The 22173-nt window shown below is 48.7% G+C and overlaps 9 protein-coding genes across 9 annotated transcripts in view; 3 read left to right on the forward strand and 6 right to left on the reverse strand.

Annotated features, from left to right (window-relative positions):
- Nucleotides 1-147: 147 nt before the first annotated feature.
- L228DRAFT_245289 (hypothetical protein) lies at nt 148-1321 on the reverse strand. The gene is made up of 2 exons (XM_018332124.1): nt 735-1321; nt 148-292 (listed from the first exon to the last, which is right to left on the reverse strand). The coding sequence occupies exons 1-2, from the start codon at nt 1064-1066 to the stop codon at nt 238-240; spliced, it is 387 nt and encodes a 128-aa protein (XP_018189921.1). The 5' UTR covers nt 1067-1321; the 3' UTR covers nt 148-237.
- Nucleotides 1322-2752: 1431 nt separating this feature from the next.
- L228DRAFT_259597 (P-loop containing nucleoside triphosphate hydrolase protein) lies at nt 2753-6226 on the reverse strand. The gene is made up of 3 exons (XM_018334179.1): nt 4348-6226; nt 3460-4281; nt 2753-3252 (listed from the first exon to the last, which is right to left on the reverse strand). Exons 1-3 carry the CDS (start codon nt 5902-5904, stop codon nt 2911-2913), a joined length of 2721 nt encoding a protein of 906 aa, XP_018189922.1. The 5' UTR covers nt 5905-6226; the 3' UTR covers nt 2753-2910.
- A 738-nt stretch (nt 6227-6964) lies between these two features.
- On the reverse strand, nt 6965-9959 carry L228DRAFT_266711 (hypothetical protein; the record flags this gene model as incomplete). Its single annotated transcript, XM_018334898.1, has 3 exons — nt 6965-8695; nt 8760-9290; nt 9408-9959. 3 exons carry the CDS (start codon nt 9957-9959, stop codon nt 6965-6967), a joined length of 2814 nt encoding a protein of 937 aa, XP_018189923.1.
- Nucleotides 9960-11011: 1052 nt separating this feature from the next.
- L228DRAFT_237308 (hypothetical protein) lies at nt 11012-11900 on the forward strand (the record flags this gene model as incomplete). The annotated part of the gene is made up of 2 exons (XM_018330918.1): nt 11012-11195; nt 11359-11900. The coding sequence occupies 2 exons, from the start codon at nt 11012-11014 to the stop codon at nt 11898-11900; spliced, it is 726 nt and encodes a 241-aa protein (XP_018189924.1).
- Nucleotides 11901-12026: 126 nt separating this feature from the next.
- L228DRAFT_245293 (hypothetical protein) lies at nt 12027-13170 on the reverse strand. Its single transcript, XM_018332125.1, has 2 exons — nt 12899-13170; nt 12027-12752 (listed from the first exon to the last, which is right to left on the reverse strand). Exons 1-2 carry the CDS (start codon nt 13060-13062, stop codon nt 12068-12070), a joined length of 849 nt encoding a protein of 282 aa, XP_018189925.1. The 5' UTR covers nt 13063-13170; the 3' UTR covers nt 12027-12067.
- A 680-nt stretch (nt 13171-13850) lies between these two features.
- On the reverse strand, nt 13851-15469 carry L228DRAFT_237310 (KH domain RNA binding protein; the record flags this gene model as incomplete). Its single annotated transcript, XM_018330919.1, has 3 exons — nt 13851-13873; nt 13940-14837; nt 14900-15469. The coding sequence occupies 3 exons, from the start codon at nt 15467-15469 to the stop codon at nt 13851-13853; spliced, it is 1491 nt and encodes a 496-aa protein (XP_018189926.1).
- Nucleotides 15470-16684: 1215 nt separating this feature from the next.
- L228DRAFT_266715 (hypothetical protein) lies at nt 16685-17832 on the forward strand (the record flags this gene model as incomplete). The annotated part of the gene is made up of 2 exons (XM_018334899.1): nt 16685-16873; nt 16942-17832. The coding sequence occupies 2 exons, from the start codon at nt 16685-16687 to the stop codon at nt 17830-17832; spliced, it is 1080 nt and encodes a 359-aa protein (XP_018189927.1).
- Nucleotides 17589-20197, reverse strand: L228DRAFT_245298 (putative glycerol:H+ symporter). The gene is made up of 4 exons (XM_018332126.1): nt 19830-20197; nt 19702-19769; nt 19033-19644; nt 17589-18962 (listed from the first exon to the last, which is right to left on the reverse strand). Exons 1-4 carry the CDS (start codon nt 20131-20133, stop codon nt 18063-18065), a joined length of 1884 nt encoding a protein of 627 aa, XP_018189928.1. The 5' UTR covers nt 20134-20197; the 3' UTR covers nt 17589-18062.
- Nucleotides 20198-20365: 168 nt separating this feature from the next.
- Nucleotides 20366-22173, forward strand: part of L228DRAFT_259604 (actin-like protein-like protein 6A) — a 2311-nt gene continuing 503 nt past the window's right edge. Inside the window, exons 1-5 of the mRNA XM_018334180.1 lie at nt 20366-20568; nt 20631-21129; nt 21190-21284; nt 21343-21755; nt 21851-22135. Coding sequence (XP_018189929.1) covers nt 20514-20568; nt 20631-21129; nt 21190-21284; nt 21343-21755; nt 21851-22135 — 1347 coding nt within the window. The 5' untranslated portion in view covers nt 20366-20513. The remainder of the gene's footprint in view (nt 20569-20630; nt 21130-21189; nt 21285-21342; nt 21756-21850; nt 22136-22173) is intronic.

Consider the following 22173-nt stretch of genomic DNA (forward strand, 5'->3'; position numbering starts at 1 on the left):
TTTTTTTTTTTATTTTTTTTTTCTTATATATGCATTGGTCATCTGTCGCATATCATCGCATCTTTCTCCTACTTCTCACACAAGTATTGCTCAGTTATATTCTCAATCTGGCACAGATAGACTTTCTACAAGAATATATATCTTTTTACCAGTGTATTGTATTTATGTTTGTATTCGTATATTGACAGCCAAATTCCACCCAAGTATCTCGTCTGATTAATCCTCTTCTCTCTTGGCTCAGAAGTCTTCCAGTTTGTAAACCTCATACGCCACCTCTTCATACGGATGCGCGCTACGAACACGTTAGCATATCTCTCCATATCAGCGGATTGTAATAGAATGCGTGATGCGTGACGCATGATGTCAGTTGCAAGTGTAAGTGTCATATCCAGCAATTCCCCAATGCTGTTCAATCGTCCCTCTAGAATGACAAACAAACGCGCCAAACCAAATTACTTTTTCTTATCTTTTTTTTTTCCTTTTCTTTCCTTTTTCTTTTTATTTCCTTCTCTCTTTTTTACTGTTTCTCTTTTCTTTTCTTTTTCTCCTTCTTTTTTCACGACATTGAGATGTAAATTCAGAATAGAAGAATCGAATAAATGAATGAACGAATGAATGAAGAAAAGAAGTGCAGAAAGAAAAAAGGGGGAGAGAGAGAACGAATGAATGAAACTATTAAAAAAAAAAAAAGAAACAAAAAAGTGATTGGGCGAATAGGACTATTATACTCATACCTCTTCAACGCATCAACCGCCTGACGAACCACATCCGTCCCCACACACAGCGTCTCGACACGCATCTCCTCGACTTTCTCCAGTACGCCGCGCGCCCCGATATTCGGATTCGCCGTGTCGCCCGGCATGAACTGCCCGATGCCCGGGATCTCGAAGCAGACCTGCGTGTAGTTCCCCGGACCAGGGTACCGGCCTGCACCGGCACTAAAGATGGCGGCTTTGCATGCTGCCAGGCTGGTATGTGGGACGGTGAAGACGAGCTTGTATTTTGCGACTGCTGCGGCTGCGGCAGTTGCAGAGCTGGCGAGTTTGGCGGCGGATGGAGCGGACATTATTTTTTTTGTGGTCCCCTTTGTCTTTCGTTGTTTTTCGTTGTTTTCGCTGCGGATAGTGATATTGTGAGAGCGGTTGGAGTGGTTGTTGTATTGTTTTGTTGTGTTGGAGGTGTAGTTATGTAGAGACGGTAGGTAGGTAGGTAGGTAGGTAGACGGATAGATGGTGGTTGGGTAAGTAGGTAGGGTTGTAGGTAGGTAGGTAGGTAGGTAGGTAGGTAGGCAGGCACAATATCTGACAAGAATGCAAATATGAGGTTCGACAACAGGATATCTCACGGGCTCGAGTCCTTGACGTGGGTTTAAATACAATTACATGAGTCACCTACAAAGACTACAACAAGCGCGGAAGATCCTGTTAGGGTCTTGGGTCTTGGGTCTTGGGTCTCGTCTTACGTATCAAAAATGAAAAATCTGAAGAGATAAAGTGCAAGTCTTGATCGCTATGGGAAAGATTTGACGTACAGTGTGTTACGGCGTCGTATATAACTCGGGGTGGATATGGAAACAATTACGGGCGGGTATAGAAATAGATAAGACGAGAGAATCTTGATCCCTATGGGAAGGATTTAACGTTCCGCTGCCCCTCTGTACTCCCGAGGCCCGCTAACAGTAACGTGGATCTCTAGAGTTAAGGTATGGTTCGTAACGAGAACATAGGCAGCGATAACGGCTGATCGCTATGGGAAAGAATTAACGTTTAGTGGGCCTAATTTACGGCACACGACTAAAGTGCCCCGCTGTTATGGCTCTGAAAGGGGGGAATATGGGTATAAGATAAGAAGTTATCGCTATGGGAAGGATTTAACGTTGAGGGGTACTTTGGATGGGGACCTACACTATGGGAATGTCCCCAACTGGAGCAGGGTCATTTGGAGTTGCTGTGCCTTGATATGTCCAGCTGCTAACGGGCTGGGCTCACTCGTACCTGGGCCTGCTAAATAGAACAAAGGGCGAAACGAAAAGGCGAGGCAAACGGTAGATACAAAGTAACGTCCGTCCATCGCTAAAGAATGGTGGACATGCGCGTTTTTCAGGTATAGTATTACTTGAAACTTCACTGGAATGAAAGCCACAGTTGAAGCCGAGCTACGAGGAGGTACAATTTTCCAGTTATGTCATAACTGTATGATAACATGATATTGTCAAATGTGGATAAGTCAGTTAAAAGGTGAGATTAAAGCAAAGACAACGCTACATAAATGAAAAAGAAGATGAAAAAGAAAAGTAAAATTAAATTAAAAAGGAGATTGGAAAGAGAGAGAGCGGGGGGAAAGAAGAAAAGAAGAAAAGAAGAAAAGGAGAAACAAGGGTGAATATAACTGGTAAAGTAAGCCAATGCTAAACTTGTGTCTTGAAAACGCCAGCTCAGAATAATATGACAGCATAAGAAAATACTATAGTCACAGTACTCTAGAAGGAGAATTTTCGAAGTGATTGTAAGAAAGTGGTATAGTGATATGATATAACCAAGGTGTAGCATGTCTAGCTATCTACATGCGCCGCTATTGCTCTAGCTATCTAAATATATTCTAGTCTAATAGTACAGATATATCATGCTCTTATGAGTCGGAAATCTTGTCTGACGCTTGTCTCCATACCATGCAAACAAGAATATCAAAGGAAAGAATAAAAGTAAAGAATAAAAGAAAATAATAAAATAATAAAATAAAAGAAAGGAATGATGATAAATTGAGAATAAAATGAGAATCAAAAACAAAAAAAAATGATAAACTGAGAATAAAAAGAGCATAAAAGGACTAAACGCCTTGCGCATTGGAAATAATCATGCGAGCAACACCCAACATGCAACATGCTAAATCAGTCTCCAATGCAAGGATTTACTACGCCAGAGCCTCACCGACCCAGTCCATCTGCACGCCACTGACGCCCCGCGCATAGCTCTTATTCGTAAACACAAACTCATTATACATGATAGCTTCGACCTTCTTCCCGAAAAGGCCCGAGGAGGGATGGATCGCGACCGTCTGGTTTCCGATAATCGTCTTGTACGAGCCATCGGGCATCATGCGGGCCGTGTTGTGGGAGAAGCCCTTGAGGAAGCAGCGGAGAATGAGACCCGCGCGCTCGGGGGTCACGGCATACGTGCGAGAATCATAGGCGACAATGTCGTCGGCGGAAATGGGCAAATGTGTGGTTTGGGCGCGGAGTTGTTTGCGTACGTCCTTGACGATGACGTTAGTATAGACTTGACAATTGAGCGTGAAAACTAGAAATGGTGAAAGAAGAAGAAGAAGAAGAAGATAAAGAAGAAGGGGGTGAAATGGGTCCCCGCGCTCTCTATTCGCGCCTGAAAAAGAGGGCAAAGAAATAAACGGGAGAGAAAAGAGCTTTGGAAATACAAGGACAAAACGAATATAAGAACAACTTACCATGACAGCTTGCATGGCTCGATGAGAGACAAAATGGCGTTCAGACCAGGCCTTTCGATCCGAATTCTCACCCGCATACGCCTGCACTGTGGCGAGCAAGGTCAAATGGTCGCCTTCGCGCCGAGAAATGTCTCTCCGAGCCGTCTCGGCCTCTTCCTTCTTCTCCTCCGACGTGAGATTCAAAAACACATTTTCCACGCTCAGTGCCGAAATGATATCAATCGCTTCCAAGAGACAATCCATGTCTGGGTTTGCCGCAGCCAGAAGGACCCTTCCGAGAGACGGCGTCAGCGGGAGTTTCGCGATTTTCAAACCAACCTCGCTGATGGCGCCGTCGTCCTGAAGCGCGCCCAGCTGGTAGAGTTGCAAAAGAGCCTTTTCCAGTGCCTCTCGCGGTGGGCGGTCCAGGAACGGGAAATTGATGATATCGTCGATGCCACGAGCCTTCATGGTGAGAATCGCTTGGCTAATGTCGCATCGAAGAATTTCAGGGGTGTTAGCCTGTGCGAGCTGCAGGTAGTCCTTTTCTGTATATAGTCTGTAGCATTGTCCGGGTGCTTCACGGCCTGCACGACCTTTTCGTTGAATCGCGGCGGATTTAGACAAAGGTTTGACCAGCAACGAGTCCAAACCGAGCCGGTTCCGGAATTGCTTGATTTTCACTTTGCCGCAGTCGATGACGTACCGCACGCCGGAGACGGTGACGGACGTTTCGGCAATGTTGGTGGCAAGAATGACTTTGCGGGTCTTGGGAGGAGTAGGTTGGAACACGCGCTGCTGAGCAGCTTGAGGGAGCGCGGCAAACAGCGGAAGCACGAGGAGCTGTTAAAATATTATTAGATACACATGAAACATGGGTCGGAAGGAAAATGGGAGAAGAAAACATACCTTGGGCAATTCAGGACTCATTCCCGAGGCGTACTCTCGGACAAGTTGCTCTAGATTCTCGACTGTATCTTGGCCAGTGAGGAAGACTAGAATGTCGCCCGGAAGAGGCTCCTTATAGTGAATTTGGAATATCGAATGTAGTGCGGCATCGACAAAATCTTGCACAGGCTCAGGGGTATAAAAGATCTTGACGGGAAACTGCCGACCTTCGATGAAACACACGGAAATGTGAGGAGACCCGAATTTGACCGGGTCGAATTCCGTAAATGGAGCGGACTCATCTCCCTCTGGGTTTCCGTTTTTGTGTTTCTTTACGAGGGCATTAGATTTGGAATCAGTGTTTGGCCCAGGCTTGGACACGGTGCCGTTGGGTGTTCCATAAGCCTTCTTTGAAGCTTTGTTGTCGTCCGACGATATTCCCGACCATTCAGTTTCCTCTTCGTCTTTCTTGATTGCCTTTTGCCCCTTTCCATTCACAGCAGCAGTCGGCTGCTTAAATCCTGCATCGAAAAACTTCAATAGACCCTCCATATCAGCAGTGGCACTCATGACCACCACCTTCAACGGTATTCCACCACGTCCCTCATTCTTGCCTGAGACCATCTTTTGCAAAAATCCCGCGACCAGATCCACGTTGACGCCTCGCTCGTGAATTTCATCCACCACAACAGCGCTGTACTGTCTCAGCCACGGGTCCCGTAACATTTCTTGCAAGAGCATTCCTTCGGTGAGAAACTTGATCTTGGTATTCCGTGAAATCGAGTTGTCGAATCGCACCGAATATCCAACTGTGCTTGCTGGTGATGAGTTTCCCAAGGGCGTGCCCATCTCCTCCGCTACACGACGTGCCAGCGAAATAGCCGCCACTCGTCGCGGCTGCGTAATAGCAATGCACCCTCCCACCGAGAGATCTTCAATCGGGCCTTTGCCATCCTTTGCCACCTTGACCATCTGCGGCCTGCACCAGGGTTCGGTAGACAGGAATTGAGGCACTTGCGTACTCTTTCCGCTACCCGTTTCACCGACCAGCAACATGACATTCTTCTTCGCCAGCGACTGGCGGATTTCGCTCTGATGCGCCCAAATCGGAAGATCCTTGCGCTTGGAGAGTAACGCATTGGCTTTTGCTTTTAGCGACGAATTGACCGGAGATCCATTTCTTCCTTTGCCATTGTTGTTCAGGCGCTCGGACTTGCCATTGAGCTCTTTGCCTGAATGTCCTTGGTGCCGTCTTTGTCCTTCTCTGTCATTGTCTTCACGCTTTACTTGATGCCGCTTTTGTCCGTCTCGATCATTATCTTCCCTCTTCCGCTTCTTATTTAGTACTTGCGATTGCTGTTGCTGTTGCTGCGAACTCTTCTCCCCATTCAGCTGCGGCGAATGCGGCTGTGGCTGCGTCTGTTGTTGAAACTTTTCAAACTTTTCTGCCTTCTTCTGCTTCTCCTGCTTCTCCTGCTTCTCTTTCTTCTCTTCCAGCGCCTTGTTTATATTAGTCGTTGCCGGGGCACGGTCATTGAAACCCTCGTCGTCAAATTTGAAATGTCCCTTTGGCGCCATGACAGTATACTGTATATTGATACGGTGGAGTTTCTGGTCCAATTCTTCAATCCAGCTTTTTGGTCCAGCTTCTCACTCCAGTATCTCAGTCCGGCTTCTCAGTCTCCTTCCTCGCTCCAGTATTCCAAGAAAACAATATCCCAACCCAGCAGACCGGTATCGTTGCGAAATTTCTAAAACTTTGCCCGACTCAGCTGCGCCGTGCTCTTAAAATAGATCGCTCAAACAATGCAACCTATTACCGCCCACGGCCAATTTTGGCAGTACGGTTTGCCCGGGAAAAAGGGAAAGGAGGAAACCGGTGCAACGGTGAAAGTCAAGCAGTGCTGGTGAGAATCGCAAGGGAAACTTTCCTCCCGACTTTCTCAACTTTTGCCGACCCTGCGCCGCGAAAACGGACAAACGCCCTTCACCGCCCTCGGCTACGGCTCGGGACTTGCCCTTTTTTTCCATCTTCCATCTTATCTTATCAAAAGCAGCGATCAATTGAGTGTTTACAGTCTGGATACTCACGTATGGTATAGAAATAAATCCGCAGTTCTACGGGGGAAACATAATCGAAATATATCACGTCGGGTCTTGCTGGACCAGGGAGTCTTCGATGATTTGAATTGCCACGTATGCTTGACGTGCAAAAATATAAAGTATTGACTGTTGGAGAAAGACTAATTGCAATATTCACGGGAATATAGGGGTGAAGGCAGTTTTTATAAACACGTATGAATATGACGAAGCATCCCATAGAAGGATCGCAAATAAAATGCGCTCTGAAAGTATTTAAATTGAATTTGACGTGTGCCTCCCGGGATGGTGGAGGGTTCTGTAGCTTCTTTTGGATATATACCTTTTCTGAAGAGGATAATAATAATGATACTAATAATGATAATAATATATTCCGAAAAAAAAAAAAAAAAAAAAAAAAAGGCTTAAAAGCCACAAATAAATCCAAAACGAAGAAAACTCGCCCAAACCAACTAAATCAAGATGGTATCCAAATACTCCAATCCATTACATATCAACTTTGTAACGCCTAAAAACGCAACTCCACATATAGCAGAGTTCATACCACAGAAGGCTGCGGAAACAATCGATCCCACTCATCCCAATCGATATCCAGCATGAGTTCGTCCGGCGACGAGGAGTTGGTAGACCGGGACTCAATAGTCGGCGGCGCCGATGGCTGCGGGGGTGGTGCGAAGAAGTACTGATAATTCTGTGCAATGGGTTTCTGCCCACTGGGAATGGCAGTAGGACTATATGCCAAACTTCCACCAGCATCGAAAGTCCTGCTCCTTTGACTTGTAACGCCAGGACCGTTATCAGACAAATTCGCGCTCGGACTAGTCACGGTCGCACCATGAGCAGCTGGGGTGTAAGGGGAGTCAGGATTCGGGACGTTTGTGTAGTTGGCGCCAAAATCAGGTTGCTGAACTGATTGATCGGCATAAGAGACAAAACCGAGGGGAGTGTATGCCGCTGGCGGCTTCACTGGTTGGCGGGATACGTCTGAAATTGGTGATGGAAAAGCAGAGGCGGGAGGAGGTAATTGCGTGGGTCGTTGTGGTGAGGACGGGCTCTTCGCCTCAACCTCTTTTGCTTTTCCTTCACTCTCCTTCTGATGTCGCTGCTGCGCAGCATAAGAGACATCTAATCGATTTTGAACACTTGCGACGTGTGCCGGTGATTGATTCGGAAGAAAGGTTGAGAAGGGTAGATTGAACCAAGATAAATTGGACGGAGAAGATGCTTGTGCTGGTTGGGAAGGATCACCCAGAGTACCCATATTTATACCTGTCACGCCTGCACTTGTCTCAAGTACGTCTTTTGCGGCTTCTTCTTGTTCATGTCGTTGCGACACGCGTGCAACCCTTGAGCCGACTTCACCCTCCAGATTTGCAGGCGCCCGCATCTTGCGAAGTTCACGATATACGTCAGTTCTGTCGCGGATTTCGGTCAACATCCTTCGCGCCTTCACCTCGCGGGGGAGATCAGAAGAAAGTTCAAATGTGTAGTCGAGGACCTTCCAAACTCTATCTGCGAGAGGCTGATTGGGATAAAAGTAGATTTCTATGAGCAGAAACAAGCCCGAGTGAAATTGCTGGCAAGTCCTTGAGAACCAGAGCCAAGGTCGAAGCTCAGGGGACGTTTCAATTTCAATGGCGGCTTCGAGCTGTTCCACAGCACACGAAATAGCCACCTGTCGTAGTCGATCTGGGATTTTCTTGTGCGGAGAAGCCATGAAACGGTGTAAGATCATGAGGAAATTTCTGTTAAAGTGTATCTGAAAGACGAGCCGCGCGTAACGGTGTAATGGAACGGTGTCGTCGAGCATGGTAAGGAATTTCTCTTGCATAGTACGACGGAAATTGTCAACTTTTCCAAGGAGATGGAGGAGAGTAATTTCCTTGCGCTCTAATCTTGGGCGCTCAAACCAAATCATCCGGTGGGTTTCATGGCATTCGAAGCGAACCCGGGCAAAGGTCATGTCAGTCCAAAACGGCGCATCTTCTGTAGGAGGAGAAGAGGATCCAAAAGCTGTGTCGTCGACATTGAGCGGGAATTTAGTATCGAAATCGTCACGCCGGATTGACGGTCGTGGACCGTGGGCGTCGCAGGACCGAATATCGAGATAGCACAGTTGATACCAGATGAGCCGGCGGACGTGCGTTTCAAGAGGAGACAGGCCGTAGTTGGTTCCGTCGCGATGGAGACCCATGCATTGTGCAATCCTGATAGCTGCTGCCACGAGAACGGCATGGGTACGAGAGAGTTGATCCCGACAGATAGGAATCTTTCCATGTAAGCAACCCGAATGACGCTTAATACCAGGAGGGATGTAAGAAGTGGTAGCCTACAAGATACATGACAAATGCCTGCAAAGTTTCAATCTTGGATGTGCGGAGAAAATTTGCCCGCGCCAGAGCAGACTCGGTGCCCAGTAAAAAGTTCTCTGTCAGCCGGGCTTTGTTCACGCCGAATTCGGAAAATGAGGTTTCCTCTGGCATGCTGACAATGGCAGAGAACATGGCCGCAAAGACAAGCGCTTGCAGTGATGCCGTAGGTTCAATGCCTAATGAGACCTGAGCCCAAAAGCTACGGTACTGCCGCTCAAACGTCGGTCGATGCACAACTCGAGCGATATAATGGACAGAATCAAAATACTGCCCAATCAGCCGGTCTGCGGCTGACCTTGAGGGGAGATAGTCCATCAAAGCGCTCCGCTCTGGAATGCCGCCGAAAAGAAAGCCTGGAGAGGGCTCGAGATACATCGGTGGAGGTTCCAAGGAGCGGCGGAGATCTTCTTTGTAGAATAAGGATCGAAATCCAGAGGACGAAAGAGGTGTATATTCCAATCCATCATCTGTGTGCTTCAATGCCATATCGATCTAAAAAAATTATATAGTCAGCGACAAAGCTGTATGGCGACATAACGCCCTGTGACGACGTGCCTCCTCTGCAAATTTCGGCCGGAAGAATCCTCCAATGCGCTCTGTCAGCCTGACTTTTCCCAGTTGAATTCCCAAGTCCATTAACACATCGTCCGCATCATCATCATAGACAGCATCCTCGATAGCGTTTGGGGTTGCTACTAGATGCTGCTCATCCAGCGAGTCTGAGTCATCTCCAGCTGCCGGTAGAAAAGATAAGTCCTCCTGTTCAACGTTTCTATCAGTGGTCCTTGCAGGAGAATCATCCTCTCTTGTGACATTACTGGCGGCATCTCGAGCGAGACCCAGTTCCAAATCACCCATTTTCTCTTTTACTTCTTTGAGCTTGAGCTGGGCCACAGCATCGGTAGCTGGTGCAAGGAAGACGCAGTCTCGATTGGCCTTTGTGCAATTGACACATGGCTGTGACCGATTGCAGCGAAGCTTGCGGCGACGACACTCGAGACATGATGTTATCATGCGATTTCGGCGACGGATCCGCGGAGGATGTGCAGCGGCAGCTGCAGGAGCAGTGTTGCCCACCAGGGACGTGGTGATAGGTGCTGGACCCTCCGCGCCAGGGGTAAAGTCGTCGGAGCTTTTGTTCCGTGCAGAAGCAGTCGCCATTATTCCTTTCCCATACGCGCCCTGGCAACCCGTCGGCTTTGTTGGCCCTCCTATCGCTCGATTCGACGCTTGGCAGACAAATGTTCTGGAGATACGGCCGTAAGGTGTAACCGCTATACTAAATGTCTGATATGTGCTTAATTCTCGAGCTACTGCCGACCAGTTAGTCCAAAAGACATGGATTAGGATTCCAGGAGCTCCAGATCATTGCTCACTTTAGAAAACGCGCACATGGAGCACAATCTGGCGCGCAGAATATGTTGACAGATACTGAAGTTGCTGGGGGTTTCGAAGCTATAGATTACGACGGGATAAGCTGATTGGCGAGGTTTTCTTTTGTACACTTTGCGACGCTCCTTCAACATTAATTCTCATAGATGACCTTGAGCATTAGCTCTACATCAATTGCTGCAGCATATAAATACCATGACCCTCTCATTCCAAAAGTGATATTGCTAATGTTATTACCAGGGCGATATCATGGCACGAGACGAAGTTGAGAAGCTCAGCTAGCTAAAGGCAATATCTCCGCACAGATCAACAGCATGCTAAGGATCAATTCAGACAGAACATTTCCTATTCTCAGAGTGTATAATTCATCTTTAAAACCTCCTCTGTCAACTTTCACCTTTTTTCTTTCTCTTTACAGTTATATCCACAATGTATACATCTCAGACGCCGTTTGCATCCAACTGTGCTGAACTCACCCCACATCGGGAATATCGGGACCTAAATTCGCACGTGCGGAGTGGGGGAATGCTCCTCCGATACTGATAACTCCATAGTGACGTGAGCTTCGCAGAGCTAGAAAGAAGATCAACAAATGACGACAAATGTTAACACTGTTGCCTCAACTCTAGATTACACGTTACATTTACACTTGGCTTATTTATATCATCTTAAATCCCGTCAACTTGATTCCAATACATCTGAATTCTATTAATTCCATTTCCTTTCAATTCAATCAATTCAACCTCACCCACAAAACCCCACCGAAACCCAAACCATCCACCGTAATCCTGAAAGCCTTCAAAGGGAATAAGGGTAAAAAAATGTCCGAAACCACCGAAATTGCCTTCGTGTCCTTCCAACCGGGCGTCAGTGTCGAAGATGTTTCGAGCCCCGCCGGCCGCATCTGGCAAGACATGTTCAACAACACGCTCGACATCCAGGGCAGCCGGAGCGCATACTGGGGACGAGTTGTGGAGAACCCCAGCGCCGCCATTCTTCTAGTCAGTAAGTCTAAATCCCCCTTGTTCTCCCACCTACGCTCCGCCTCCGTCCGCACCGCCTCACAATTATAACCCCTTCAAAAAACAAAACTTTCATATTTGAATTAGGCAGGAAAAAGAAAGGGACTTTAAAAAAAAATTTAAACTAATACGTCAAAAAAACACAGACTGGGACTCCCTCTCCTCGCACACCTCGTTCCAAAACACGCCCGAATATGCGCCTCAGATCCGCGCAGTGACCTCGCTGCTATCCTCCTCTCCACTTCTCTACCACATCACACTCGACCAAAAGGCGCTGTCGCGAGCATTGAGCAAGACAAACAGCTTCGTGACGGAGATTGCAACATGGTATTTCCCTCCGACAATCACGGAGACACAACAGTCCGAATTTGAAAAGCACGTTGCGGATCTTTGCGTTGAGGCGGCGAAGATTGACGGATTCGTGCCCGGCGGGACGGCAAGCGGCTGGGGGCTTGAGGAGATCAAGAACCCCAAGACACCAGAGGGCGAAGAAGCGCAGGATGTCAAGAGTTATACGCTCTTCTGTGCGTGGGAGAATGTGGATGCGCATATGAGGTTCCGCGACACCGAAGGGTTTAAGCGCACGATTGCGCCGCTGAGAGAGAAGAGCGCGGCGGTGGAGATGCGGCATGTGGCGTTTGGTGAGGCGCTGAGGCAGGGCGCAGAGGGACGACCGTTGGGATCTTGAGTTCATACGAGTATAAAGACATAGGAGTTACCAATATAGACTGGGGGGGGGGGGGAAATGGGGACCAGATGATTGCTAGAAGTTACGTGTATGGAGCAAAACAATAACAATAATGACATACATCTAGCCCAATCTAAATAATTGGATTTCCAAAATGATATGATAGATCAAATGCAGCTGGATTTTCCCTTGTACCTGTCCTTGTCCTTTTCCTTGTCCTTTTTCTTGCTTTTGCCTCCGTCTTTCTTGAGCACCACGACTAAATCTCTGAGAAACTCTGGATGCCAACTACCCTTTTGCGTCGATAGCAGTGTTTCCGTCTTCATGCGCGCAAAAAGCGCCACCACCGCTCGACGCATCTCGGACTGCGGATGGGTTGATTCGTACAACAATTTTGTATCTGCCGGCGTGGGCGCGGTATTCGTCGCCGCCGCACGCTTCTCTAGCCGACGTATGAGCTGAGATTGGAGGCTCGAAGCAAGCAGTCGATCCGCGAGAGCGTAGAGGCGCAAGAGAAGAAAAAATGCCGGCCGATCCGCATCTACCTCTGGATGGTACAGCTGGTCAGTGTACAGCCATGTGGCGAAATAGTCAAACGTGTCGACGTCTTCGCCGGGCAAGACGACGGATCTGGTGAGCGCTTCGCGAAAAGCGGCGCGAGTTTGGGCCCGGGGTTTAATTGCTGGACAGCCATCACCGTTGTTATCGACATCGTCGGGTGAATATCCGCCGCTGAGAGCGGCGCGGAAAAAGTCAGATTCTTGTTGGAGAAGCTTTGCATGAAGGCGAAAAATGTGTTCTCGGGGCCCCACTTTGATGGTAATGACTTCGTTGAGATCTTTGAATGGGATTCTAAAGCATTCATTCCAAATGAGTAAAAGAAAAGTGATAACTTGTCAGGTACTCTGAATCAGAGGGCTGGAGCATGTGATTTTTTTTTTCAGGAGCATGGAGGTGTATTTGTTGTTTAAGTATTTGGTTTTTGGGAAACGGCATACCTGAAAGAAATACAGGGTGAACAATAATCATCATCAGTATACGCGCGCTCAAAGGTATTTTGCTTCTCAGGATTCTCATAGCCGTACGCATAGTCGGCTTCTTCTTCTTCTTGCTTCATACTGGCGAGATTTTGGTTATCGTATGATCTCTTCAAAGGGTTCATAGGTAGCTCTCAGAGGGGGCTGCTGCGGCTTGCAATATTAGGAACGATAGAACAACATAACAAGTGGACAAGTTCCCACGACCGGATGGGCAAGGTGCGAGATGAGTGTGAATAAATACGTAGCCGTGTCGTTAGGTAGAGTTATCAACCTGGATACATCCCGAAGCCACTGCGGGCATCGAATGAACGAGACAGGTATGCTCAGGAACTTACCAGATTACCCTTCTTCCTTCCAGAAATGCCGATATGGTTTATTGTTGGCGGTCAGACTCTATACCAAACATGGATTTTGCCAGTAGTATCATTGTTTCAATCGTGCATGCGCTATCCTCTCGACAAAGAATTTGAATGCGCATATTTCTGAACCGAAGAGAAAAGAACTGTCAAGCATTTGGAACGATCTGGTTGAAGATTTACCTACCAAGTATGCCAAGATTGGCGGGAGCAGTATTCCTTGTCTCTATCCATTTCAGCAGCAAATAAATTACGGCTCCTCGTGAGGTATAAGGTAGGAGAAGCTGAGAGCAAATTGGCGTTGCAAATTCTTCATGCAAGGTAGATGAGGCAGCGGGGCAGAGACAGTGTCAAGGGAGAAAGTTCTGTCGTGTCATGAAATTATGTAAAATACAGAAGATCTTGTTGGGAAAAACAGAGTCCATTTTTAGGGTCGCAAACTTCGCCTCCAGTCCGAAATTGAAATGGAAAGAAGAAAAGAGGAGAATCCATAAAACACAACACCGAAAAAGAAAAGAGAGCAAACCTCAAAGAAGTCGCAGAGATCCCATAAGTTACACGCGGTGCTTTTCGCTTTCTGTAGGAGACAAGAAGGTTAGTGGCAACGTCAGAGGCAGACATTATTCTTTTAGAATTAACTCACCAAGCCTAGAATAGAGCATATAAAGAGCCATCTGGTTGCATTCCTGGGTTCCAGTAATGGTGACCAGACGCTCATTGCTGTTGTCCTGTGGCTCATTGATCTTAATCACACTACCACTCAATTGTCGAATCTCATTAATCTTGGCACCACCCTTGCCAATGATTGCACCAACCATATCGTTGGGAATGAAGATTTGCTGTGTAAGCGGCTGTCCAGGCATCATGCCTGTCATGGGGTTGGCACCGCCGGCAGCAGCAGCGGCAGGTCCAGCGTGAGCAGAAGCAGCCGTAGCCATGTGTGCAGCAGCATGGGGCTGGTGCGGGCCTGCACCAGCGTAGCCTACCTGGGGAGAGCCGCCGTAGTGAAGAGGCGCAGCAGCAGCCTGCTGAGGAGCCTGGCCGTGAATGTAGGGCATACCATACGCGTTAGCAGGAGTGCGAGCAGCAGCGTGGCCTGCATGACGCTTGAATGTGTCCGGATGACCATAGTGACCGCCTGCAGGTTGCGGGACATAGGGGACAACCTGCATGCCACCAGGGACGACACCGGCAGGCCCACCGCTGCGAGTGGCATAAGCAGAAGCGGCGGGGCCACCAAAGCGTTCAGTAAGCTGTTCAACAAGGGTGCTGGCTACATAGTATGTAGCAATGTGAACGGCATCAGCGACACCAAGAACAACCAGCGAGCGCTCAGTAGAGAGAGGAAGGCAAGAGTCAGAAGCATTCAGACGAGCTCCAGAAGCTTCCTGAATCTCTCGGATGCGAACACCCTGCTTGCCAATAATGGAACCAATGAGAATGTGCGGGATGAGCAAACGCAGGGGATAAGTCTTTGACTGGGGCGTCGAAGGAGCCTCGAGGGCCTCGTTGTTCAGGGTGCGAATGATAAGACCGAATGCCTGTCAATTAAATTAGCATCTGTGCAAAAATTTCCCTTCCAAAGTATAAAGGGCCATCGTACCTTGGCAACGGCGTCTACAGGACCGCTGACGGTCAGAATGCGCTCAACGGCGCCTCGAGAGTAGTCGCTGACGGTGCACTTGGCACCAGACATGCGGCGAATTTGAGTTACATTTTCACCGCCCTTACCAATGACGGTGGCAGCCTCGGCGCTGGAAATGACGGCACGAACATGGATCCAATTGGTTTCGTCCTGCGTAGTTTGCGTAGCAGTAGGAGGAACAGCTACCTGTCCAGTGGCGGAGGCCGTAGTGGATTGAATAGGCTGGGTGTCTTGGGTAGACGCAGCGCCGAGCTGCTCAGTCGTAGCAGTCGCATCAGGCGCCGTTACATTTTCCGTTGTTCCGTTCTCAGCAGCGGGAGGGGCGAATGCGCCGTCACCTTGGTTCGCCTCATCGGCCGCTGGGACAGGCTCGGGAGCTTGATTGCCCTCAGCTTCTTCGCCCTTGACAACCTTATCAAGAGCCGGGCGCTTGGCTTCTGGCTGGTCGGTTGGGCCGGATGGGGACGAAGGGTCCTCTAGAGGCCGCTTCTGGGAAGGAGCAGCTGTCTGAGTTGGCGAAGCAGACATGATTCCTAGAAATTCAATTCTCCTGTTTTCGGGTTCACTTGGTGATGCTTTGGAAAAAAGAGTTTTGCAGCAGCTGCAAATAGAATGACTTGTTATTCTTGCTCGATTGTCTTTATGTACACCAGGTGCTTTCGAAAGAAAACGTGCTGGTGCTGGTGCAGGCGGCCGACAGGAGAGGTAATAAAGCGGTGCTCGGACGCGTTATGGGATTTTCTTGCTTGATTTGAAGATGGACGGTGTGCGGGAGAATGTCGAAAACGGAGAGCAAGAAGTGCTGTGACTTTGACTTATGCAAGAGTAACAGTGCTGTGGGCCAAGGGAGGTGATGTCGCAAGAGCTGAGCTCCTGAGCCAGAGAGGCAAATGGAGGAGAAAAGAGTGCTGAGGGAGCGTATGAGGATAGCGGAGGGACAAGGCACGCAGATTCCGCGTGCAAAAAAACAAATTGATGGATTATTGAAAAGATGAGATGAGAGTAGATCAGTGAAGGCGAAGAAAAGGATTGTTTTCAGTCTCAACGCCTGTTACACCCAAACCTTGGTTTTCCTTCGCCTGTGAATGCAACCCACGGGATCGATTCGATTGGGAAGGGAAGGGCAAAAAGAAGGTGGGCAGAAGAAGAGGATGAAGTGGCGACTCGGAACAAGCCCTTCGAAGAATTGAGGGAAGGATCGCAATGGAGGATGCGAGGGATGAGGTTGTTGAGGATGATGACCTCGCGCGTGTGTGTGAGACGATGATGCTGATGGGCAAGGGAGAGCAGGAGAGGCGAGAGCGAGAGCAAAGGGAGGAGTGAGCAAGCGCTAATCCAAACAGAGTTTAGGGTATTTCTCACTTAAGTTGAGGGGAAACACGGGGAAAGGACAAGAGGAAAGGGAAGGAACGACGACGAAAGTATTATGATAAATCTCTCCTCATCAATGCATATCAAAGTCACTGCTCAGGAAAAATTGTCATTTGAGCACTAATAGTGAAAGAAACGGATACGTCTGAGCATTGTTTGTTTGACTTGACACCTGAACTGCATCGCTCTAGTCTACCCGTCGTTTCAGAAGCTCCGTGCATTGTAAACTTAGCAGTAGTTATCTATTGTAGCTGTGTAAAGCCCACCAAAGCTTCACAATAATTCCGTGTCTCAGCGACGACGCGTCTCACTTTGAACAACCCGCTAATGCTGCGACTTTCCGAATCATACCAACGTTAAAAGAAGGGCAGCATGAACCCTACTATCCCAATTGATCAGATACTTGAAAATCTGCAGAGGTTTGAAAAGCAGACCCAAGTCGAAAGGGCTCGCCATGGGGACGTGGAGCCAAGTCTTGAAGCTGCTTATGAAGCGCGTCTAGAGCGAATTGTAAAGGAGCTGAGAGACCAAGTGAAAGAGCAAGAGTCTGCGCTAGAAGAGGTAGGTGATTTCGGCCCGCATCCTTGGAATAGATATCACGAATCTCTAAACGGGATGATTTTATATAGCTTCGAGCGTCTGTTCGAGAACCTGCGGCATTGACGCAGCCATCGCCCGACCCAAAAATTCGTCTGAAGCAGTTCCGGACCCTCGCATCGGCCTACACTTCCCTGACTCAAGCAGAGGATGTCCTTCCTGCAGCTGACTCACCACTTCCTGCTCTTCTAGCGATACGAAATGCGCAGCGCCAGATCGTGGAGACCAAGGAATCAATCCACCTTGTCCACGATGAACTGACAAAGGCACGCAAGCGATTGGAACAGGAGGAGTCAGATCTTCGAGATACCCGTTTGATGCACACACATCTCGAGCAGCGGCTTGAAAAGTTGCGAGCCGGGCAGGAGGAACAGGAGCAGAGGTCCCCTGAAGAGATCTTCGAAGATCTGGTTCAAGAGAAGCAAGCAAAAATAGCAGCCTATGAGAGCGAGACGAAGAGGCTAGTCAAAGCTTTCAATGACTTTATTGAGAGTCATCTAGCTGCGATGCTCGCTGCTGAGGAGCTGGGTGGTCCTATTGTCGGCGAGCTTGGGGCAGTGGACGAGGATATGCTCGCGGCAGGGTTCACTTCCAAAGGCAAAACAAAGAAGTTGAAGACGAAACCAGCGCAAGATTCACTAAGGCAACAGAGAATCGACCAGATTTGGGGTCGTCAAGATGCAGACGAGGAGGATAACGAAGATGGTCTACGAACAGAAAAGGACGCAGCCGGGGCAGAGATACGAACATTGACTGAAGATTTGCTCAACGCCTTGGCCGGATCAAACACATCGCCTTACGTAGAGCTTCCCAGAGATTCGGCCGCTGCTAGATTCCTTGTGCGCTCGAAGATTGCCCAGTACCACCCCAAAGACGCTCGAAGGCTACGCCTAATCGATTTTGCAAAAGAGCTTGACGACTGAATGACTATACAAACGCTATTTAACCCTGCGATGCAGCAAACAAGAATGAGAATGCTCATGCAAAACTCCAATCACCCATGCAAATCTGTTTGTACAATGCCTAGCATTTCAGCTGGATGCCTTGCCGCAACTCCGCTTCCCGGACCTCAAACATGACCTGTACGCCAACAAACAACGCCGCGCATGCTGCAACGAAAAACAAAAGGCCTAAATGTGTCAATTCAGATAGCTCAGACATGAGAAAAAAGGTGTTTCGAGCAAACCGTACCTGAATAACTTCCAATGATCCCATGCACAAGATCTTTGAGTCCATCTAAGCCGACAGCGAAGCCGACAAGATTTGCCGCCATCATCATCAAAATATTGCCGACTGCACCGATGCCGCAAATCACTCGATACATTTCCTTGCGGTTCTGCCATTTCCGCGGTGGGAAAAGGAAACGGGCCAGGATCTCAGGCAGGATGAAAAGCGTGATCAGCCACCCCCACATCAAAAGTTTGAGGTTGATGTCGTGCCAGAGCGCGACAAAAGTGAAGACCACAAGAGAATTAACAATAGTCCGCACCGTTCCCCACGGCCCACGTGTGGCACTACCACCCAATGGGATATAAATGTACCGCACAATCCATTTATTATAGCTGCGATGCCATGCTCTCCAGAAGGCCAAAGCTGACGGGTTGTTGGACATGCATCGCACCATATTCTCCGGTGGGTCAATGCCATCTACCAAAGCCCAGAATCGAAAGAACCGCCAAGGTAGCAGGAGCTTGAGCCAAATGATGTGCAGGTTAAAATACCCTAACATGCTCAACTGGAATGGGGTGTAAACTTCCCACGCCGGCTGCGATTTTGATATGGCGACCGCGTAAATAAAATGGAGCATAAACTCCATCGTCAAAAGAGCGAGAAAGAATCGAATACCATATAGAACAGTCCGGCTTGTGGTGATGCTCGGTGCTGGATACCTCAATTGCGCAATAAAGTCATTAAACGTCAAGATGGGGCCTGCAAGATAGAGCGGAGAGTAGAGGGTATATGCGATGTAGTTGATCCAGCAAAAGTCTTGCGGCTTGGCCGGAATCGCAATGCGGTCTCGTTCAGAGAGATTGCTAGGGTCGAGTTGTTTCTTCTTATAAGCGTTAATGACATATATACTATCCTCTCGTCGAAAACCATTCTTTGCTGGAAATCATGCTTACCTCAATCGGGCTCCCGCCTTTAAGATCTAGACTCCAATAATAGTCTAAGTTGAAACTGATCAAACGCAATACTGTAATATTGAACAAAACCTCCCATCGAGGGATCAGACCACCGTAGCTGTCAAGCCAAGCCCCCCAGTTATCAGATCGAGCAGGGTCCGCTGGCGACGCAGGAGCAAACCAGGAGACGATATGTGAAAATCTATAGCCCTCACATAGTTCATTGGCGAAAAGAATGCTTATATTGAATACCCAGGTCGTAACCGGAATATACTCTTTTGGAAGTCGCTTTGCGATGCCGAAATTGATAGCAAGGATGACGAGAACCTTGAATGCGGAGAATCCGTGTAACGCGCATAAGAATATGCCGGCAAATATAACATCAAATCTGATTCGTTGCTCCAATCTCGCATCGGCCGCAGTCGAGAGGGTTATAGGATCAATTCCGTTCTGGCTAGTAGAACCGGGTTCAGCGAGTTTGACGGCATTGGCATTGCCTTTCACGGGATTGAAATAATTATATAGTCGCCGAAGAAAAGGATGTACTGTGAGAACAATGAGGAGATATGGGACGTTTGAACGAAAACTAGCATATTGTAGATCGGAATTATCCTGGGAAATTGTCGTTAATGCAATTCTGCACAGAGGCAATGTTCGTAAGCAGCATACCACTTTGCGGCCTAAGATCCAACCAGGGGATAGAAGATGCTTGTATTTCGGATAATTAGGGTCCGATTCTAATAAGGTATTCAGTAATCTTTATGGGAAAGAAATATAGATAATAGTGGCCTACTTACCCTTCGATACATCGTACGTCACCTTAAACATCATCGGGACCACGATAATGAATACAATGTAATAAACGTAAAATTCGGGTGTTCGCCATCTGGAAGGCGATGATCCTTCAGGTATGACTTGCGCTGAAGCATTTCTGCAAATTGCGGGCTTCGAGCTATCCTGATCCTGTACATGTCGCGTGAACTCGAGACGTTCGTCGGCATTAAGCGCAGCTATTTTCGAGGGCGTTTTTGAAGAGGTGGTAAATCTGGTGTCGAGCGTGTCGAGAGAGTACAGCCTCTTTAGAAACAGAAGCCAACTCATGGTTGCAACTTTGGTCGAACCATATGAACCAAATTTGTCACAAGTGAACGTGGGGACAACTACTATTTTGGCCGGAGGTTGAAGATCAGGGGAAGCAGGGTCCGACACCCCCCCGGTTATCGCCGCGTAAGAGCTTAAATTATGCATTTTCACAACTAATCTTTTATGCATCGTTCTGCGTTTATGCTCTCCACCAACCACCATTACTTACCTTGACTTGCAGGTACAGTGGAGCCGCAACGCCGCCAAGAGCTCGCGATCAAGTTCAAGTTCCATTCTACTAGAGCTCACTTCAACCGATTTCCTGGAGAAGCTCATCTTGAAATTACTTTGATCGTCCAGGTTTCTTTTCGCCGCGCCGAACGAGCAGCTGTTCAATTATGGCTGCAGCTCAAAGTTCCTCCATCCCTCCCTCCAACGTGGAGTACGGAGGAGGTACGTAGTGCACAGGCATATGGATCGCATACCGTTCGATTCGCTGACTTTTGATATTGCAGATGAAATCTCTGCCATCGTCCTTGATCCCGGTTACTCGAGCATGCGAGCCGGCTTCGCGGGAGAGGATGTACCTAAAGCCGTCGTGCCCTCGGACTATGGTATCCTAGGTTCAGGTTCCGAGGAAAAGTACCTGTTCGGCGACAACTCGATACACACACCTCTTCCGGGCCTTTCTATCAAAAACCCTATGTCCAAGGATGGCACCGTCGAGGACTGGGACACTGCGACCAAGGTTTGGGAGCATGCGATCACTTCCCGTCTGACAAGCGGCAAAGCAGGCGATCCCGCGACAAATGGCTTGAACGACCCGAGCAATGAGGATGGAGACGCGAAGATGGAAACCGCAGACGAAGGAGAGAAGCCGTTGGAGGAGAACCCTCTACTGATGACCGAGACGGGATGGAATCCGGCCAAGTCGAGAGAAAAGGCAATTGAGCTTGCCATGGAGAATTGGGGCTGCCCTGCCTTTTGGCTCGCTCGGAACGGTGTCCTATCTGCGTATGTTGGACTTTCAGCTGCCTAATATTCTGGGTCAATGCGCTTACATTCTTAATACAGCTTCGCCGCGGGTCGGGCATCGGCACTCGTTATTGATCTCGGAGCATCCAACGTCTCCGTCACACCTGTCCACGACGGATTAGTTCTGAAGAAGGGTACGCACCGCCTTAGACTCGAATCTTTTGGAGGGGAAAGATGGTTAACATTATACAGGCGTTACGCGCTCTCCTCTCGCTGGAAACTTTGTGTCCGATCAATTGCGCCTCTTATTCTCGAGCTCGCAACCTCAGATCCCCTTGACACCGCACTACCTCGTATCATCCAAGCAGCCTGTGGACGCTGGCTCACCCGCACAAGCTACCTACAAGACCTTTGCCAACCCGCCCGACGCCAGCTTCCGACGACTTCAAGAAGATCGCGTTCTTACAGAATTCAAAGAATCCGTCGTGCAAGTGTGGGGTGGGCCTGGCCGATTGAGCTCCGGCGCACAGGGCACTACCAACGAAGACGTCGTCAAAACATGGCCTGGTCGCCCATTCGAGATGCCTGATGGATGGAACCAGGTCTTTGGCGCAGAACGGTTCAAGGCCGTCGAGGGCATTTTCGATGCCAAGGCCGCACTCAGTGTATGTTCCTCAAGCCCAACCCGTCCTTTACATCCCAACATGAAGCAAAATCGAAGAAAAAGGCTAACTGTTTTGTGATTTCTTCCAATTTCCAGGACGCCGACCATCCCGCTCCTACCCAAAACCAGACCCTCCCGGCCCTGATTCAAGCCTCCCTCAACAATGTCGACGTAGATATCCGACCCCATCTTCTCGGCAACGTCGTCGTCACCGGCGGCACATCACTCCTCTACGGTCTCACCGACCGTCTCAATAGCGAACTCCAGCAACTCTACCCCGCCGTGCGCGTGCGTATCCAAGCTCCCGGAAATACGTCCGAGCGACGCTTCGCTTCATGGATCGGCGGTAGTATCGTCGCCAGCTTGGGTACCTTTCACCAGGTATGTCATTTGCCTGTGCCTTCGCCTTTGCTCTTCTT

Source organism: Xylona heveae (genome assembly GCF_001619985.1).
Source record: "Xylona heveae TC161 unplaced genomic scaffold L228scaffold_3, whole genome shotgun sequence".
Classification (NCBI taxonomy): Eukaryota; Fungi; Ascomycota; class Xylonomycetes; order Xylonales; family Xylonaceae; genus Xylona; species Xylona heveae.

Bases quoted from the DNA above. Each gene is read 5' to 3' on its own strand.
- L228DRAFT_245289 (XM_018332124.1), bottom strand. From the start codon at position 1,066: ATGTCCGCTCCATCCGCCGCCAAACTCGCCAGCTCTGCAACTGCCGCA. The intron at 293-734 runs GTATGAGTATAA...ACGTGTTCGTAG, and splicing joins GCGGTTGATGCGTTGAAGAG to CGCGCATCCGTATGAAGAGG.
- L228DRAFT_259597 (XM_018334179.1), bottom strand. From the start codon at position 5,904: ATGGCGCCAAAGGGACATTTCAAATTTGACGACGAGGGTTTCAATGAC. The intron at 4,282-4,347 runs GTATGTTTTCTT...ATATTTTAACAG, and splicing joins TGAGTCCTGAATTGCCCAAG to CTCCTCGTGCTTCCGCTGTT. The intron at 3,253-3,459 runs GTAAGTTGTTCT...GTCATCGTCAAG, and splicing joins GAGCCATGCAAGCTGTCATG to GACGTACGCAAACAACTCCG.
- L228DRAFT_245293 (XM_018332125.1), bottom strand. From the start codon at position 13,062: ATGAACCCTTTGAAGAGATCATACGATAACCAAAATCTCGCCAGTATG. The intron at 12,753-12,898 runs GTATGCCGTTTC...TGAATGCTTTAG, and splicing joins TCACCCTGTATTTCTTTCAG to AATCCCATTCAAAGATCTCA.
- L228DRAFT_245298 (XM_018332126.1), bottom strand. From the start codon at position 20,133: ATGAGTTGGCTTCTGTTTCTAAAGAGGCTGTACTCTCTCGACACGCTC. The intron at 19,770-19,829 runs GTAAGTAGGCCA...ATACCTTATTAG, and splicing joins GACGTACGATGTATCGAAGG to AATCGGACCCTAATTATCCG. The intron at 18,963-19,032 runs GTAAGCATGATT...AACGCTTATAAG, and splicing joins AAGGCGGGAGCCCGATTGAG to AAGAAACAACTCGACCCTAG.